This window comes from Ochotona curzoniae, unplaced genomic scaffold, assembly GCF_017591425.1.
Source record: "Ochotona curzoniae isolate NIBS_2020 unplaced genomic scaffold, NIBS_Ocur_1.0 scaffold_3208, whole genome shotgun sequence".
NCBI classification, from domain to species: domain Eukaryota; kingdom Metazoa; phylum Chordata; class Mammalia; order Lagomorpha; family Ochotonidae; genus Ochotona; species Ochotona curzoniae.
This window is the reverse complement of record NW_024467106.1, coordinates 23,214,660-23,231,490: the sequence shown is the minus strand read 5'-3', so window position 1 is coordinate 23,231,490 and position 16,831 is coordinate 23,214,660. Positions and strand designations below refer to the sequence as shown.

The 16,831-nt window shown below is 41.4% G+C and overlaps 1 protein-coding gene across 3 annotated transcripts in view; it reads left to right on the top strand.

Moving 5' to 3' along the window:
* Positions 1–1,140: 1,140 nt before the first annotated feature.
* FKTN (fukutin) overlaps positions 1,141–16,831 on the top strand; it is a 36,598-nt gene continuing 20,907 nt past the window's right edge. The window contains exons 1-6 of one of the 3 annotated variants that reach the window (XM_041004690.1): positions 1,141–1,173; positions 4,412–4,509; positions 5,997–6,183; positions 11,636–11,695; positions 12,827–13,030; positions 14,879–15,156. In XM_041004690.1, coding sequence (XP_040860624.1) covers positions 6,079–6,183; positions 11,636–11,695; positions 12,827–13,030; positions 14,879–15,156 — 647 coding nt within the window. In that variant the 5' untranslated portion in view covers positions 1,141–1,173; positions 4,412–4,509; positions 5,997–6,078. Of the gene's footprint in view, positions 1,174–3,602; positions 4,317–4,411; positions 4,510–5,996; positions 6,184–11,635; positions 11,696–12,826; positions 13,031–14,878; positions 15,157–16,831 lie in introns of those variants that run through there. The other 2 variants (XM_041004689.1, XM_041004691.1) reach the window with 2 other exon arrangements.

Sequence of the window (16,831 nt, the reverse complement as noted above, 5' to 3'; positions counted from 1 at the left end):
GTTAATTCATATTTTAAAAGAATTTAAATCAAGAGATTGACCAGTGTTACCTGCTTTGCCCCCTTTTAGATTTATGCAGAGCTTTTATTGTGTACCTGGATTGTTACTTCAAGCAACCTTATGTTGTGCCCTTTCTGTGCAATTTGCAAACAGAAAAACAGAGCACTATTATAATAAACACTCCCTGCTTATTAGCTAGAGTGTTTGGTTGAAAATCCTGCCATTTGGGGCCACCTCGTTTCAGAACTTTTAAATTCAACCTACATGTTCTGCAATATGCCTGAGTTTTTAAAAATCCACTAATATCCTTAACATTATTAACATTACCATGCTACCAGCTTGTAATGACAATTCACACTAAGACCACAATGAAGTAAGCTTGGAAGTATACAGAAAAATTTCTGGGAGGGAAAACTAGAATATATTAAGAACGACAAGCTCTAAAAATTTACTCCTTTCCTTGCATTTTTAAAAAAGAAGCTTAGGAAACAAACAGAAGGGGGGGCTGTCTTCAGTCCCTTCCTTCACCTCCAATTTGTCACTTAAACTTTGTTGTTACAGAATAACATTCTTTATAGAAATAACTTGGAAATGCAGTTATTTCTGTGGCGCTTTGGTATTTAAAAGTCTGTCAAAGCTGATCACCGTCTTAATTCCTTGGATACACTGCTCAAGAACAGGGCCGGAACTGCACCTGTCTTAAACCCAGGCAGCCCATCCACTGGACGGCGTTAAGCGCCCCTCCACTTAAGTTTCTGTGTTTGCAGCAATGTCCTCCATCCGCACCAAAATTGTTTGGAATCTCTCTATGCATACCACATGCACCAAAAAGTTACTGGGTGTTTACACCAAGGTCACATTTAACTGGCTTTCTATGTATCTGGCAAACTCGCACTGCAATCGGTGTTCCGTGAGTTCATGTTCATTCCGGGTTTTCCTAAACTCTCACATTGGCCCGGTGCTCTGCGGCATCAACTACGTGAGGTAGGGCGGCTTCTAAGCGGCTGGATCCCACGGGGAGAGAAGCGGCAGCACCCAAACCGCGCAGCGAGGGCTCCCCAGGAACCCGGGACCAGAACTTCGCGACACCGCGCCTCCGCGCTTGACGGCTCCTTTTGCAGCGGTTGCTGTGAGTGCCGGAAAGCAGCACTGAGGCCGCCGCTGTTGAGTAAGGTAGGTGTGGAGCTTGGGCTCGGTCCCCGGGCTTGATCTCCGGTTTGGTGCCCGGGCACTGTCCCTGGGCTCGGTCCCCGGCTTGGTCCCTGGGCTCGGTTCCGGGCTCGGCCCCCAGGGGACAGGTGCCTGCTTCAGACCCGCTGCGTTGGTGGTGCGGGCGTCCGGAGGTTCCGAGGCTGGCCACGAGCTGAGCGTCCGGGGGCGATACTCCTTACTGAGTCAGTCCAAGAGCATCTGGTGGCCAGTCCTTCCCACTCTCCCGCTAGGTCCAGTCCGCCTGCTGGGACAGGTTCCGTTCTGGAGGACAGTCGAGACGCTGTGGGAGCCGACTTGGCGCAGTGACATGGGGACGGACCCGTGCCAGCCGTGTCGAAATTAGCCAGCGAAGTCGTGGGACCAGCGTATGCCAGAGTAGAGAAAACTGCCAGGCTCTGGTGCGTGCGTGGCTGGAGGAGAGGCCAGGAAGACCTGGACATGGCGGGGGGCTAACACTGGGCTTCAGCCCAGGTGGCGCTGGGAAGGAGGGTGGAATTCTTCCCTGGGCAGTGGGAACTCCCAAAGTCATGATGGAGGAGTAATTAAGCAGCTCTCTGCGCTCTTCTGATGCCTCCTTCTCTACCAGTTTCAGCTTTCAGTTCATCTGGAGTATACACAGGAGGACGCACCTTGTATGTGCAGTGAGAGGTTGGTCATTGCCACCCATCATGGCTTTGGTGTCTACCCTTTGCCTGCGTTAGTAACAGAGACGTTGAGAAAGGCTGCGAGCCCGCAGACTTGAATAGCTCCAACATCTTCGCTATCATCCCCTGTGGCACACGATTCTGGCTCTCGGCTTTCTCGGATGCGAAGAAGATCTAGATGTTGTCTCACAATACTTTCTGCTTTTGAGCGCAGCAGGTTTTCCAATACCTAAAAATCAACCTCTGGGCTAATAGAGAGTGAGTGACAGGGCAATGCATTCAGCACTGAGGGAAGAAGGGAGCACCTGTAGGAGAGGACCCGCCTGTGCTGAAGTCTGAGGATGCGTACAAAACAAATCTATACTGTCCTCAGTGTGGGTGAATATTGCTGGTTTTCATGGTTTTAGGAGATAAGAATCATGACTTCTTCGTTTATCTTTGTTTAATATGCTTTATTTGTAAATCACATCACTGTTGCCATCATTTCTGTCTGGTTTGTTGACCTTATGAAATGTATCCTAGTAGTCGCGTTATGTAGATTTTGCCTCTAAGATTTCATTTGGATTGCTTTGAAATGTCAAGACTTTTGGGGGCAGCAGTATAGCATAGCAGGTAAAGCTGCTGCCTAATTGTGGCATCCCATATGGGTGCCATTTGGTGTGCCCGCTTCTCCACTGCTGATTGGCTCCTTGCACATGGTTTGGAAAAAGCAACAGAGGGTGGCCCAGGTGTTTGGGTCTCAGCCACCTACTTGGGAAGCCAAGATGACGATCCTGGCGCCTGGCTCCACCTGACCCAGCCTGGAAGTTGCAGTCTATTCGGTGCAAAATAATGAATGAAAACCTCTTTCTCTTTGTCTCTCCCTCTTTTTCAGTAACTCTCAAAATAAACATAATTTTTTTTAAAAGAAATTGAGACTTTTGATTTTAAGATGTCAGAGTAAAAGTGTTTTTGCCTTTTTATGTAATACTGAAGCAGCAAAGAAATGAGAGCCAGATATAATTACATCTTTGCTGAGGCTGGAAGACTTTTAAGCCTTAAATGAAATATTTGAGAAATGGTTGCCAGCTGTAACCTGGAAGAGGCTGGAGCAGGATTTTGAGAGAGATCTCAGAGTTGGCAAAGCAAAGAGAGGTGGGCTTATTTCTGGTGGGCTCAGGTTGCATGGGAAAGCAGAGGGTTCTTTCTTGGATTGTTAGGCACCGTGAACTAGCAAGAAAGGAAGAAGGAATGAGGAAGCGCATGAATGCAGCACCTCTGTCGGAAGTTCCCTGAGGCCCAGAGGAGGAAAGATTGTGAGTGGCTCTTTGCTATCTAACTCTGAGATCTGGGAGAAATGATGGTTTTTCTTGCTGATGCTCTTACTCTCAAACTTTCTCGCACTTGAATGTCACAGAGTACCTGCTGCTGCTTTTTCTTTGTCTATTTCTTTTTGAAGATTGATTTATTTTTACTGAAAAGACATATCAGAGAGGAAAGACACAGAGAAAGATCCTCCAGCCACAGGTTCGATCCCAAATGGCTGCAGCAGCCAGAGCTGAGCCAATCTGAAGCCAGGAGGCTCCTTTAGGTCTCCCATGTGGGTGCAGGATCCGAAGGACTTGGGCTGTCCTCTGCTGCCTTCCAGGCCACAAACGGAGCTGAATGGGAAGTGGAACAGCTGGGACTAAAACCAGTGCCCTTATGGGACGGCAGTGCTTGCAGGTGAAGCATTAGCCTGTTGAGCCATAGTGCCAGACCCCATAGCCTTGCTTTTTTTTCCACAGTCTTCCTGCAAGTAACTGATCCCTGGAGGAGCTCAAATCATGAAAGATAAATAGTAATGAAAAGGAAAATGAAAGCATTTACACACAAATCTCCAAGAAGAAGGAAAAGCAACAGGGAAAACAAAGAAACAGAGAAAGAACCCATGAGAAAATTAATGAGCTAACGATTATAGTGAAAATTATTTCCCTAAAATTAAAAAGGTGGATGGTCAAGATCTAGGTGGAAGTAGTAATTATTTTTCCCATTTTTATTATTATTTTGTGATATAGTTAGATATGCTCTGGGATTTCCCATACCCCCTTCTCACATGCCCTCCCCCCACTGATTTCGCTGTATTATTACAATACTATAGTTCTTCACAAAGAGTATATGCTGAGTCATAACCTGGAAGAGCTCAGGAGAGAACAGAAAGTGAAGGATATGATGACAGGTTTTTGAAAGTTGAACAGAGTGAATTGGGAATGAAAGGAGATAATTGTGTTTTTGGAAATCAAGAATTCAGTGTTGCAACAAAAAAAATTCAAATATGTGATTTTAAGAAAACATTCCTCAAAAAAGAAAACTTTTCACAAAGAAAAAAAATCTTTATTCTACAGATTAACAGGACATGCAAAGATCAAAGAGAACCTGATACAGCAGTATATCTGTCACCATCCTTACATAACCTGGTTTAACAAAAACTGAATTTCAAAGGTCAGGAGTATGTCCATCCTTTGCTTATTCTAAAAAGATCAAGTTATATATAGGTTGTTACAATTGAGGAATTCTGTATTATTTGTCATTTCTAGACAATGGTGTAAATCCTGTATGTCATCATGGGAGATAAAATGTGACCTCAAAACCCACTTGTCAACTAGCAACTAACTGAATGGTGCCAGAACTCAAGGTAGGTGATAACTTACAGGTTTTTTTTGATAAGCAGGAAGGTGATGAGTATCCAGGAGAGGAAGAGAAATGATACAATAAAAAAATTGACAGTGAATCTTATATGACTAAACTCAAAATAACAGATTTGTAGTTAGAATAGAATAGAACCATAACAAAGTGGAAATAGTAAAAATTAATAGCGAAAGGGGGCATACGTTTGCCGAGTGGTATATGACTGGAAGATAAAAGACATAAAGCTTAATTGTCAAGTAAAGAAGAATTATTATATTTGAATGAATACAAGATTTGAATGAAGTTCCAAGTGTAATTAATAAAAATACTTTGGAAAGCAGTTATGTAGAACTAGATTAAATTTCTTATGCTAAAGAAGTAATAGAGAGAAGAACTCAGATAAAAGAATAAAAAGTTTCATCATGACATTATTTACACGTATAAAACACTGAAAATGTATATGGGGTATTTATAAAAACTGATCACATCCTAGATCATATATATATAAAATCTCAAAAATAGCATGAGCCATAATTGTTTTTAAATTTTTGTTTGTCTCTTTGCTTATTACTGAAAGGCAGAGTGATGGAGAGATCCTCCATTTATTGATACATCCCTCAAAATGCCAGGGCTGGACCAGGCAGAACACAGGAATCCAGAACTCAGTCTGAATTTCTCATGTGAGCGGCGGGGACCCCATTGCTATAACCGTTACTGCTGCCTCCCCAGCTTAGGAATCCACAAGGAGTCGCAGGCAAAAATGGAGCCTGGACTTGAACTTGGTGCTCTGATGTGGGGCATAGGCTTCCAGCTGACAGCTTCATCCCTGCACCGTCCACCTGGGTTAGACCATGTCTTCTGATCATGTTTTCAGTGTTTAGAAGTGAGTCTCTGGGCCTGCATAATGGCTCAAATGGCTAGTCCTCTGCCTGCAAGTACCAGGGTTGCATCTGGGTGCTGGTTTGTTTCCTGGCTACTCCGCTTCCAGTCCAGCTCCTTGCTTGTAGCCTGGGAGATTAACAGAGGATGGCCCAAGACCTTTGACCCTGCACCTGCGTGGGAGATCTGGAAGAGGCTCCTGATTCGAACTGCCTCATCTCAGGGCTTAGCAGCTATCTGGGGAGTGAACCAGTACATGGAAGATTTTTCTATTTCTCTTTCTGTCTAAATATACCTTTCTAATGAAAATACATAAGAAAAATAAATAAATATGAAAGAAGAAGAAATTATTCTTAGTATGGTCGGCACCTTGATTTATTGTCAGAAGTATGAATTCAGAGGTCATTCAGGTTTTCAGTTGCTTGTAACGAATGTCATGATGATCATTTTTGTTCTTTCTTCTTTGGTCTCTTACCTGATTATCCAAATTTATGAGATCAGACAATGGTCTGTAGAACCTTAGGTAGCTTTTTTTTTGTTCTATTGCTGTTACTAGAGGTAAAACACTTAAAATAGGAGGTTGGCTTTTTTTTAGAAATACCTTCTCATTCACAGAGAACAGGAATATCTTCCCCTCCACAAAGATGAAAACAACTGGATTGCTTTCGAAATTCAACCAAGTGCACCACACACACTGATGAGTAGAATCAATAAGAACGTGATCTTGGCCCTTTTGACTTTGGCAAGTTCTGCCTTCCTGCTGTTTCAGTTGTACTACTACAAACACTATTTGTCGACAAAGGTAATTTCCAGCCCTCGTGTCATTCAAGACTTCATCTTAGATGTATACATTATTAACTCATTCCTTTGCAGTGCTTAAAATTAACTAACTTTTCGAATCTTTGGAAAGGTTTCTAAGTGATCTGTTTGAGAAACGAGAGTAATTTAAAATAGCAGCTTGTTCTTGATGATTTAAAGAGACCCTTGAGATTACATATTGGAGCAAAGGATGAAAAAAAAAATGGTTTTCTCTCTTATTCCAACCCATTGCTAGTAGCCGGAGGACTACAGAGATTTCCAGGCTCTTCCGGGGAGAGGGCTCTGCTGTCTATCATTGATAGGGATGGTTGCTATCCTGCAGTTAAGGGACATACTTCTGCCTGTTTTTAGGGCTTTACTACAAGAATTCCTTTGGCTGTAGCTGGTCAGACAAGCTCAGAAGATCTGTGATGCCTTTAATGAGGTCTGAAAAATCCCGTTCTCCAATAGCAGCGAAATGAAGAGCAAAAACATTGTATCTATTGGATTTGCTGAATTTTCATAGATGTGTCAAGTTTTCACATTCCAGAACAGTCCTCTAGATCTTTGAAATACAAACTCATGTATTTGGTGCTTTGTGGGCCTTATAAGCTCCAGCTTTAAGGACAGGTGCTCCTGGAGTTAATGATGAACTTGTGCTCTGAAAAACACGTTGCAAGTTGAAAATGCTTTTAATATACCTGACTGACTGAACATCTTACCTTAGCAACACAGACAGCTGTTGAATATCAGTTTTTACCTTCATGATAGCATGGCTCATCAGGAGCTACCCATCATCTCAAGAGAGTATCCATATTACATATCGTTAGCCCAGGCAACAGTTCAAAATGGTGTTTCTTCTGAAAGCATATCATTATTGCACCATCACGAAGTCAAAAAATTGTAAATTCAGCCTTTGGGGGCTTTTTGTAATTGGCTTGCAACTCATACTACAAAGGGAAGATCAAGTCTCTAGGACCCTGTAGGGAATTTTAATTGTTTCTTTTTTCCCTTAACCTAACTGAATATTGTGATAATAATTTCAGTTACTCATTTCATGTGTATTTATTGATCACTCTTTTGGTGCTGTGTGCTTAGTAGCAATTCAGAGGCAAATGGAAGAAAAGTGTTCACAGTTTGATAGACAGGCAATTGCAACAACTTTTGAGTTTTGCAGCTAGATAATCCTGACTTCAAATCTTCATTCAGTTATTTGGTTTTCAGCAAGTCATGTAATGTTTTTAAGCCTTTATTCAGGGCCTGGTGCGATAGCATAATGGTTAAAGTCCTTGCCTTGAACACGCCAGAATCCCACATGGGCACCGGTTCTAATCCCAGTGGCCCTGCTTCCCATCAAGCTCCCTGCTTGTGGCCTGGGAAAGCAGTTGAGAACAGCCCAAAGCCTTGGGACCTATACCTGTGTGGGACATCTGGAAGAAGCTCCTGGCTCCTGGCTTCGGATTGGCTCAGCCATTGTGGTCACTTGGGGAGTGAACCATCAGACGAAAGATCTTCCTCTCTCTCTCTCTCCTCCTTTCTGTATTTCTGCCTTTCCAATTAAATAAATAAATAAATAAAGTGGCACATTTATTTTTTAAAAAGCCTTTATTTAAACATGGCTGGTAGCAGTTTTACCCTTTGGGATGTTTGTGAAGCATCTAATACTGACCGGTACATGGTACATGCTCAGCATATGATAGCTATCAATAGGTTGTGTTTTTTTGGGTTTTTTTTTTTTTTTTTTTTTGGTAAGATATTGGAGCAATTACATTTTTTAAAGGATTTATTTATTTTCATTGGAAAGTCAGATTTACAGAGAGAAGAAAATACAGAGAGAAAGATCTTCCATCCACTGGTTCACTCCCCAAATGGCTGCAATGGCTGGAGCAGAGACAATCTGAAGCCAGGAGCCAGGAGCTTCTTCTGAATCTCCCACATAGGTACAGGGTCCATGGCTTTGGCCCACCCCCTACTACTTTGCCAGGCTATAAGCAGGGAGCTTGATGGGAAGTGGAGCAACTGGGACACAAACCAGTGCCCATAAGGGAACACGGTGCTTGCAAAGTGAGGCTTTAGCTGTTGAGCCATCATGCTGGGCCCACCATCAGACCTACCAGTCTTTTTGCCATCTGATTTTGTCCATCTTCTCATATATTCATATCCTTTAGTTTTCATTTCAGATTTCCCATAGAGAATATTTAAGAATAGCCATGAGCAATTATCAATCACTGACACTTTAAATATATAGCCTTTCTTTTAACTATGTTCAGTAACTCATCGGTCAAATGTTTGTTGAAAGTTCAAATACCACGCACAATATTAAATCATGAAACACAGTAAGGAATAAAGTTCAATTCTTGCTGTCTAGGAAATCACACATTGGTGAAGTTCAGGATCACAAGGGGTGATAGGTTAAGAAACAGAGATGATATACAGGTAACATGTTACATCTTATAAACGCATGGTAAAACTATGCTGCCTCCTGTGCTACTTAAACCTTAACAGCACTTCTGCCCCCTAGTGTTCAGCCTTTGTATTCCTGTTCTTTTTCTTCGGAGCCGATCAGATTATTATCTATATAGCATAACTATGCTGTAAATGCACACTTGCTAGGATCTTAGAATACCTAGTTCTGGGTATTCTCTGATTGCTTTTCCAGATCCTCTCTACTATTCTGCACCCAGGAGGCTGACCCGTATGGACTGCATTCACTGAACTCCCTTATACTTTGGTTTCCAGTTGGGTTCTGTCAGTGGAAAGTATTAGCTAAATATTGGACAGGAGGAAAAAAGAGAAGTCAGATTATGTATTCTCTTGGTTCTCTGTGAATAGGCTCATCGGCTGATCATGACTGCATTGCTCCTGCTCCCCTGCATCTCCGGAATGGATTAGCCATTACAAAAAAAAAAAAAAATGCCTTGTATTTCATTAAAAAAAAAAAAAAAAAAAAAGACCACTAAGATTGTGTGATCTTTAGGCCCTGTAAAATTGAGTCTTCCAATGTCTGTTTCTCTGACCCTTCAAGCTTGTGTAGATGCAAAGTCTTCAGGAAATATAAACTGCTGAATGATATACTTAAGAAGGTTATTATTGAATATTTCATAGCTAGAATAAGAGTTTGAGGTTCTCTTGTGCGCTGAGAAGGAGTTCTTCAGGTGAACTGGAAAGATGAGAAGTCCATTACTGATCAAATAGATAGCCACTTCAGATGCAAATGAGCTCTTGGGATGTCTAAGAGAGCAGAACAGTATGTAGAAACCAAAGGAAGCACAGATGTCTAGGCAGGAATGCACCCGGGGGTTTCGGGCTCATTGTAAAGATGTGTGTAGCTGTAGGAGGAGCGAGGCAGGCAGAAAAAGACCAGTTCCATGTTGCTGAGGTCCTTAAAAGCCATAATAAAGATTGCTTTGATTCTAAGTGAAATTGGGAACCATAGGAAAGTATTGAATTGATACATAACATGACCTGAATTTTTAAAATAAGTATTCTGGATGCTTTATTAAGAACAGATAATGGAGGGGTTGGCATATGGCACTGCGGATTAAGCTGCAGCACTGGCACCCCATTAAGATGCTGGTTTAAGGCCTGGCTGCTCTGTTTCTGATCCAGCTCACTGCTAATAAGCAGCGGACCCAAGTGTGTGGACTCCTGCACCGACAGGGGGGGCTTGAAAGAAGCTCCTCCTCCTGACCCAGCTCTGGCTGTTGTGGCCATTTAGGAAGTGAAACAGCACATGGAAAATCCTCACTTTTTCTGCCTTCCTTCTCTATCTCTTACTCTACCTTTCAAATTAAAAAAAAAAAAAAGACCATAGTGTTATGATCAGGACAGAGAGGATGAAGAATCAGGAGTTAATGCCAGTAGGAATGTGATTTCTTTTGGGAAGAGTGAGATTATTCTGAATTTAAGTAATGGTGGTAGTTGTATAGCTCTGTTAGTGTACTGAAGTTATGGAATTGCTGTGTCAATCAGTGGATTCTTCAACGACCTCATCGTCCTTGGAGTGGCGAGATTGGCAGCAATTCATAACTGGTGAACTATCAAAACCACTTGAGCAAGACCCTCGGAGCATGCCCCACATCAGGGACCAGGGGTGGGGGAGAGACTGGGGGGGGCTTGTCCCTTAATATTCCCCTTTACCCCAGATGCATGAAAAAAACAATATGGAAATAATATTCTTACCCACTTTCCTGTAGCCCTTGAACCTTTTTAACTATGTAATGATTATCAAAACTATAATAAAAAAGGGAAAAAATATGAAATTCTAGACTTTAGAAGGGTAACTTCTGTGATCTGTTAAATATATCCAGTGTAGGTATACAGATCATCTGCTATGTCCATTGGAAGTTTACATGTCCCATACTCAGCAAGTTTAACAACTCAGAAGCTTATTCTTATATAGCAATGTGAAGATGTTGTGAGTAAATGGCTGCATGATACTTTGTAGCATCTTCTCAGGCTTGTAGGGTTACGGAGCTACCTTTCTGAGGTTTGTTTTTTTGTTTTGTTTTTTTCCTTCCCAGCTGTCTTTCTTACTTAAATGTTACACAGTGCTTATGAGGAAAGCCCAATTCTGGCGGTGCCTTAATTGCTCCTTCCTTTCCTAATTCTTCTTTCCCCCATTCCTTCTCCTTTCAGTCTTAAGCATTTACTGATGGTCAAGCACTCTGCTGGCCTGGGTGATACAAAAATGGATTGGACTTTGTCCCTTCCCTTGAGTATACAGTTTAGTTGGAAGGTGATCTCATTTTCAGGAGGTTGAAGGCTAATTCAGTGCTGCTCTGTTGCTCTTCCACGTCCTCCCATCTGTGGTCTGAAGATAAGGAATGCTTCAAAGCTAGAAAAACAAAAGTATTTTCTGAGTGTCAGTCTTGTTATCTCTGGGCCATCAGACACATTCTCCTATTTGTTTCAGAATGTCTTTGGGTATTTCAATGAAAACTGCCATTTTTCTTTATTCTGATTCTCTAGAACTTAATTTAAAAAAAATTTAAGAAAATAGCTCAACATTTGCAATTACTGTGTATAACACGGTAAGTAGAGCCACTGGAGCAGTCAGTAAAGCAGAAATAATGGCATGTCAGATTGTATCTGACACTTTGGAGCTGTTCAATAGATGTTATATTTTTCTCATCACTCGGCCAACGATAAGTAATAATTCTGTGTGTGGAGTAAGTTAGGAATAGAGAAGTGAACGCATGAACCCTAGCTCAGAGAAATGGCAAGGAGTTTGCTGTTTGTTGATGGAGATTAATTGACTCAGAGATGTTGGCCATAAATGCGGTTCTATTTAATAGCCTGAATAACTTAGTGAAGGCTGTGAATGCTTTCCTTTTTTGGGTTGTTGCATTAATAAGATTGTTGAATTATTACTTTATAATTTTATGGTAATTTGAATAATTTTTGATGGTTATGAGCTAATTATTTCCTAAAATAAGTCTTTACCATTTTCCTAGAATGGAGCTGGTTTATCAAAGTCCAAAGGAAGCAAAACTGGATTTGATAGCTCCCAATGGGTATGTATAATAAGTAAGAAATCAAATTATAGTTTTCTCTTAGTTTGTTGTTTGTATTCCATAATGAATGTTTGAAAAGGCAACAGGAGCAGTGTCTGCCTTGAGGGGAAGGAAAAGTACATAGTGGCAGGGAAGAGAAAGGTTCTGTGTCAAATGTTTATGGATTTTGTTTTATCTGTATTATTGTTACTTATTTTTTTAAAAAAATTATTTATTTTTATTGGAAATTTTTATTAAAATTGAGTTGATAGCCTAATGGCTAAATCCTTGCCTTGCATGCACCGGGATCCTGAATGGACACCAGTTCATATCCTAGCTGCTCCACTTGCCATCCAGCTCCTTGTTTGTGGCCTGGGAAAGTAGTCGAGGATGTCCCAAAGCCTTGGGACCCTGCACCCACATGGGAAATCTAGAAGAGGCTCCTGGTTCCTGGCTTCGGATCAGCTCAGCTCCAGCTGTTGCAGCCACTTGGGGAGTGAACTAGCGGACAGAAGATCTTTCTGTCTCTCCTCTCTGAATTTGCCTTTCCAATAAATACACTTTTTAAAAAATGAATTGTTAATGGAAAAGACAAAATAGCGTATTTTGGTCCAAATCTTTTGCTGAGAAAGGCCATTAGGAAGCATTACAGACATGAAGGAAAGGAGCACACAGCATGTATTTTTTTGGCTTTGAGAGACTGACGTTACAGTTTTTAAGGCTGGCAGATCAGATACTTCCTCTTTCTTTACTTGAAAAGTTGTAGGTAATACCAAGAGGGTAACTAGTAAGCCCAGAATTTTATCTCAGATGCTACTTGCTTTATAAAGATTTCTTTTTCTTTTAATGTTCAATTGATTGGTATCTTACTGATAATAGATTGTATATGTTTATGTTATGGTTTTTGTATTCTATAATACATTTATATCTATATAATAAACTGGTACTTTCTGTTTGGTATCATAGATATTAATCTTTCATGTATACTTCTTGAAAGCAGGGACTTCACATGTTATTGTTTGATTTAGTGCAATAACCTTGACATCTATTGGGTACATGCTGTATATTCTTGTAAAACTTATGAATAGAAATTTAACAAAAATAGATTTTTGTATTTAGTGGAATTAAGAGAATTCTTTCTCTCTCAAACAGCGTGCTGTTAAAAAATTTGTTAAGTTAACATCCAGTCAAAATGTCCCGGTTTTCCTTATTGACCCTTTCATTCTGGAATTGATTACTAAAAACATTGAACATGTGAAAAATTCCTCCCACGGCTCCACTTCAGAATGCAAGTTTTTCTGTGTTCCCAGAGACTTCACTGCGTTTGCACTGCAGTATCACCTATGGAAGAATGAGGTAAGGTCTTTTCCCCTCGGTAATGGGTATATGTCTTACCACAAATAGTATGAGATTAAAGCATCAGAATTATGTTCAAAGCAGAAACATGAGAGAAGGGAATGGTAACATTTATCTAGAACTTCTCAGCATCTTCTGGTAAGCTGCTGTACAGAACCATACTCACATGTTTCCTAGTTGTAAAGCAGGCTAACAAGTGGGTGGTTGTTTACGGTCTTGCACTGTTGTATACAGACAGGCAGAGATTTGGTGACACATCTTCAGCGTGTGCCATACAAGGTATTCAGGCGCACAGTATCTCCAGTTTGTAGTGCCATTTTTCCCGTTTTCTAGATGTGTAGAGTATTGCCTTGCTCCTTGGATAGATTGCTTGTTTTCACTTGTATTTCCATCCTGCTTAATGATTGTTAGAAAGCCAATCACGAATCCAAAACAAAATGAAGCACAAACTAAAACCTCTTCTACACATGGCAAAAATGTGCTTTATTCACTATTTTTATTACCTGTAACGTCTTCATTTCACTCTTGTTCATTCCTAGAAATTGTACAAGTAGGAAGACTAGCATAAGATTGAAAGAAATGTCAGAGTTGTGGAAATTATACATTCCCATTCATGTTGTAAGATGTTTTTGATACCATTTAACCATCTTTAACACTGGTTGTTGAGACTAAGACCAACATTTGTATAATAGCTAATTTTATTACATGAGATTTCTACTACAAGGAATGATGTTGGAGATTATGTCGTATAGTATGTTTCAGCCTGTTTTCTGATTATTTGCATTATGATAAGGTTTTTAGATATAGCTATGAGCTGAAAGGACTGCTTTTTAGAACAGAAGAAGATTTGTTCATTTTTGTTGGAAAGATAGATCAGATTTATGGAGAGGAAAGACTGAGAGAGAGCGATCTTCCATCCAGTGGTGACTCCCCAGATGGCTACAACAGCTAGAGCTGAGCCAAACTGAAGCCAGGAGCCAGGAGCTTCTTCCAGGTCTCCCATGTAAGTACAGGGTCCCAAGACTCTGGACTATCCTCTACTGTCTTCCCAAGCCACATGCAAGGAGCTGGTTGGGAAGTGGAGCAGCTAGGATATGAACTGGTGGCTATGTGGGTCCCAGCAATGTGAGGACTTAGCCATTGAGCCAAGATGCTGGGCCTGAAAGGACTGCTTTTAAAGGTGTTTTTGAGATGAGGTTAGAAGGTAAGATAAGTTTAGGGCTTAGCACAGTGGCTCAACAAGCTAATCCTCCTCACATAGGGCAAGAATTCCATATAGCTGCCAATTCTGCCAATTCCCAGCTACTCTGCTTGCAGTCCAGCTCTCTGCTTTTGGCCCAGGGAAGCAGTGGAGGATAGCTGACGTCCTTGGAACCCTGTGCAAACATGGAAGACCTGGAGGAAACTATTGCCTCCTGACTTCAGTATGGCTCAGCCCTGGCTAATGTAGCCATCTGGGGAGTGAACCAGCAGATGGAAGATCTTTCCGTAGGTGTTTTCTCCTCTCTGTTAGTCTGTCTTTCCAATACAAATAAATCAATCTTTATCTCAAAAAATAATTGTGTTTAATTTTAAATGCTGTATTTATATAACTGTTTACTTTATAGAAACCAGAGATGATTAAAACAAGCGTTCTCATTCCTAAGCAGCATTTTGTATCAGTTTTCATAAGTGCTCTGAACATTTCTTCCATTGCTGCTTGTCTCTCTGCTTCCTTTATTCTCTCAACACTTCTGCATATCACCCTCATTTTAGTGCGAGAACATGCTTAATGCATTGTTGGGATCACTTTAGTCTTGCTGCTAGTATTTGGCTTCGAGTCCAAGCTTGATGTGTCTTCGGTTCCAGGAAGGCTGGTTCCAGGTAGCTGAGAGTATGGGCTTCCAGTGCCTTAAGATTGAGAGCAAAGATCCTCGGCTAGATGGAATTGACTCACTCTCTGGAACCGAAATCCCCCTGCACTACATCTGCAAATGGGCCGCACATGCCATCCAGCTGGTGGTCCTTCACGAGAGAAGTGGCAACTACCTCTGGCATGGCCATCTGCGACTGAAAGGACACGTTGACAGGAAATTTGTTCCTTTTCGAAAGTTACAGTTTGGTCGTTATCCTGGAGCTTTTGACAGGTAAGTTATGACGCAAAGGGGGAAATATGGGATCGTAGTTGTAAAGTCATGAATTTATGTACTTTCTGATGTACTTTCACATAAATGCTCACAGTGACTTTGACTTACTTGTTTTTTTGTTGTTGTTTTTTGAAAGAAGGAGAGAGTACTGTCATCTCTGGTTCGCTCTCTAAATCGCCTCTATGATGGCTGGCTAGGACAGGAGGTAGCCCAGCCCAAAGCCAGCGGCGAGCAAGGACAGGAGTTAGAGGACCCAAAGCCAGCAGCCAGGAACTCAGGCCAGCTCTCTCCGATGGTGGCAGGAACCCTTTCACTTAAGCCATTAACAGTAAACATTTGTCTCTCCCTTTGAAGTTTGCTAGAAAGAATTTTCACATTCAGATCTTTCTTTAAAGATATATTTTTACTTGAAAAAGTAACACAGAGGAGAGGCAAAAAGAGAAAGTGATATCTTTAATCCACTGAATTGCTCCCCAAAGGTTCACAGCAGCTAGAGCTGGGCTGATCTGAAGCTTGGATCCAGGAGCTTCTTCAGGTCTCCCGTGGGGGTGCAGGAGCTAAGGCTTTCCCAGGCCACAGCAGGCACTGGAAGTGACACAGCCAGGACTTGAACCAGCGCTCATATAGAATGCTGGTGCTGCAGGCAGGGGACTAGCATGTTGCATCACCACACCAGCCCTCAAATCTTTTGGAAATGTATAGTGAAAGTCTCCTCATTTGCTAAACTTGAGGAGTGTGAAAGTGTATGTATTTTTTTCCTGGAATGACAAGGCTCATCTTTCTCATTTTTTATTATGCAGCTGTTAACATAAAAATAACCTTTTAAAATCGCTTATTGGAGAAGCAGCTGAATAAGGCATTGGAGAATTCTACATTTTTAAAATTTACTTTTATTGGACAGTCAGATATACAGAGGAGGAAAGAGAGGAAGATCTTCCATCTACTGATTCACTCCCTAAGTGGCTGCAATGGCTGAAGCTGAGCTAGTCCAAAGCCAGGAGCCAGGAACTTCTTCCAGGTCTCCCAAGTGGGTGCAGGGTCCCAAGGCCTTGGGCCATCCTCAACTGCTTTCTCAGGCCACAGGCAGGGAGCTGGATGGGAAGTGGGACCACTGGGATTAGAGCCAGCGCCTGTATGGGATTCTGATGTGTGCAAGGTGAGGATTTTAGCCACTACACTATTGTGTTGGGGCCTTGTTTGATTTGTTTTAAAACATGCACTCAAATAAATCTTAAAAAAAAAAAAAAAACCCTGAATTCTCTAGAAGTGTAAGTTGGTAGTTTTAATTTATAAGTCACTTCTTTTCTTTTAAAATGCCAAAGTAGAAAATAACAAGTATAAAAATGTTTTAGGAATTGGCATTTAACTTGCACTGAATTTGATCTCCAGCTCTGTCTCCTGACTCCAGTTTTGTGGCAAGGCAGACCCCGGGAGGCTGTAATGATGGTTCAAGTAACTGGGTTCTTGATAACCACATGGAAGACTTTGGTTGAATTTTCAGCTCCGTTTTCTGCACCCAGCCCTGCCCAGCCCCTGCCATGGCAAGCGTCTGTGGAATGAATGAATTGATGGGAGCATTCTCTTTCTCCCCTCTCTCCCCCTCTCAAATAAATCTTTAAAAACATTTGTAATATCTTGATTACACTATGTAAAACTTAGTTGGTGTTGGATGCCA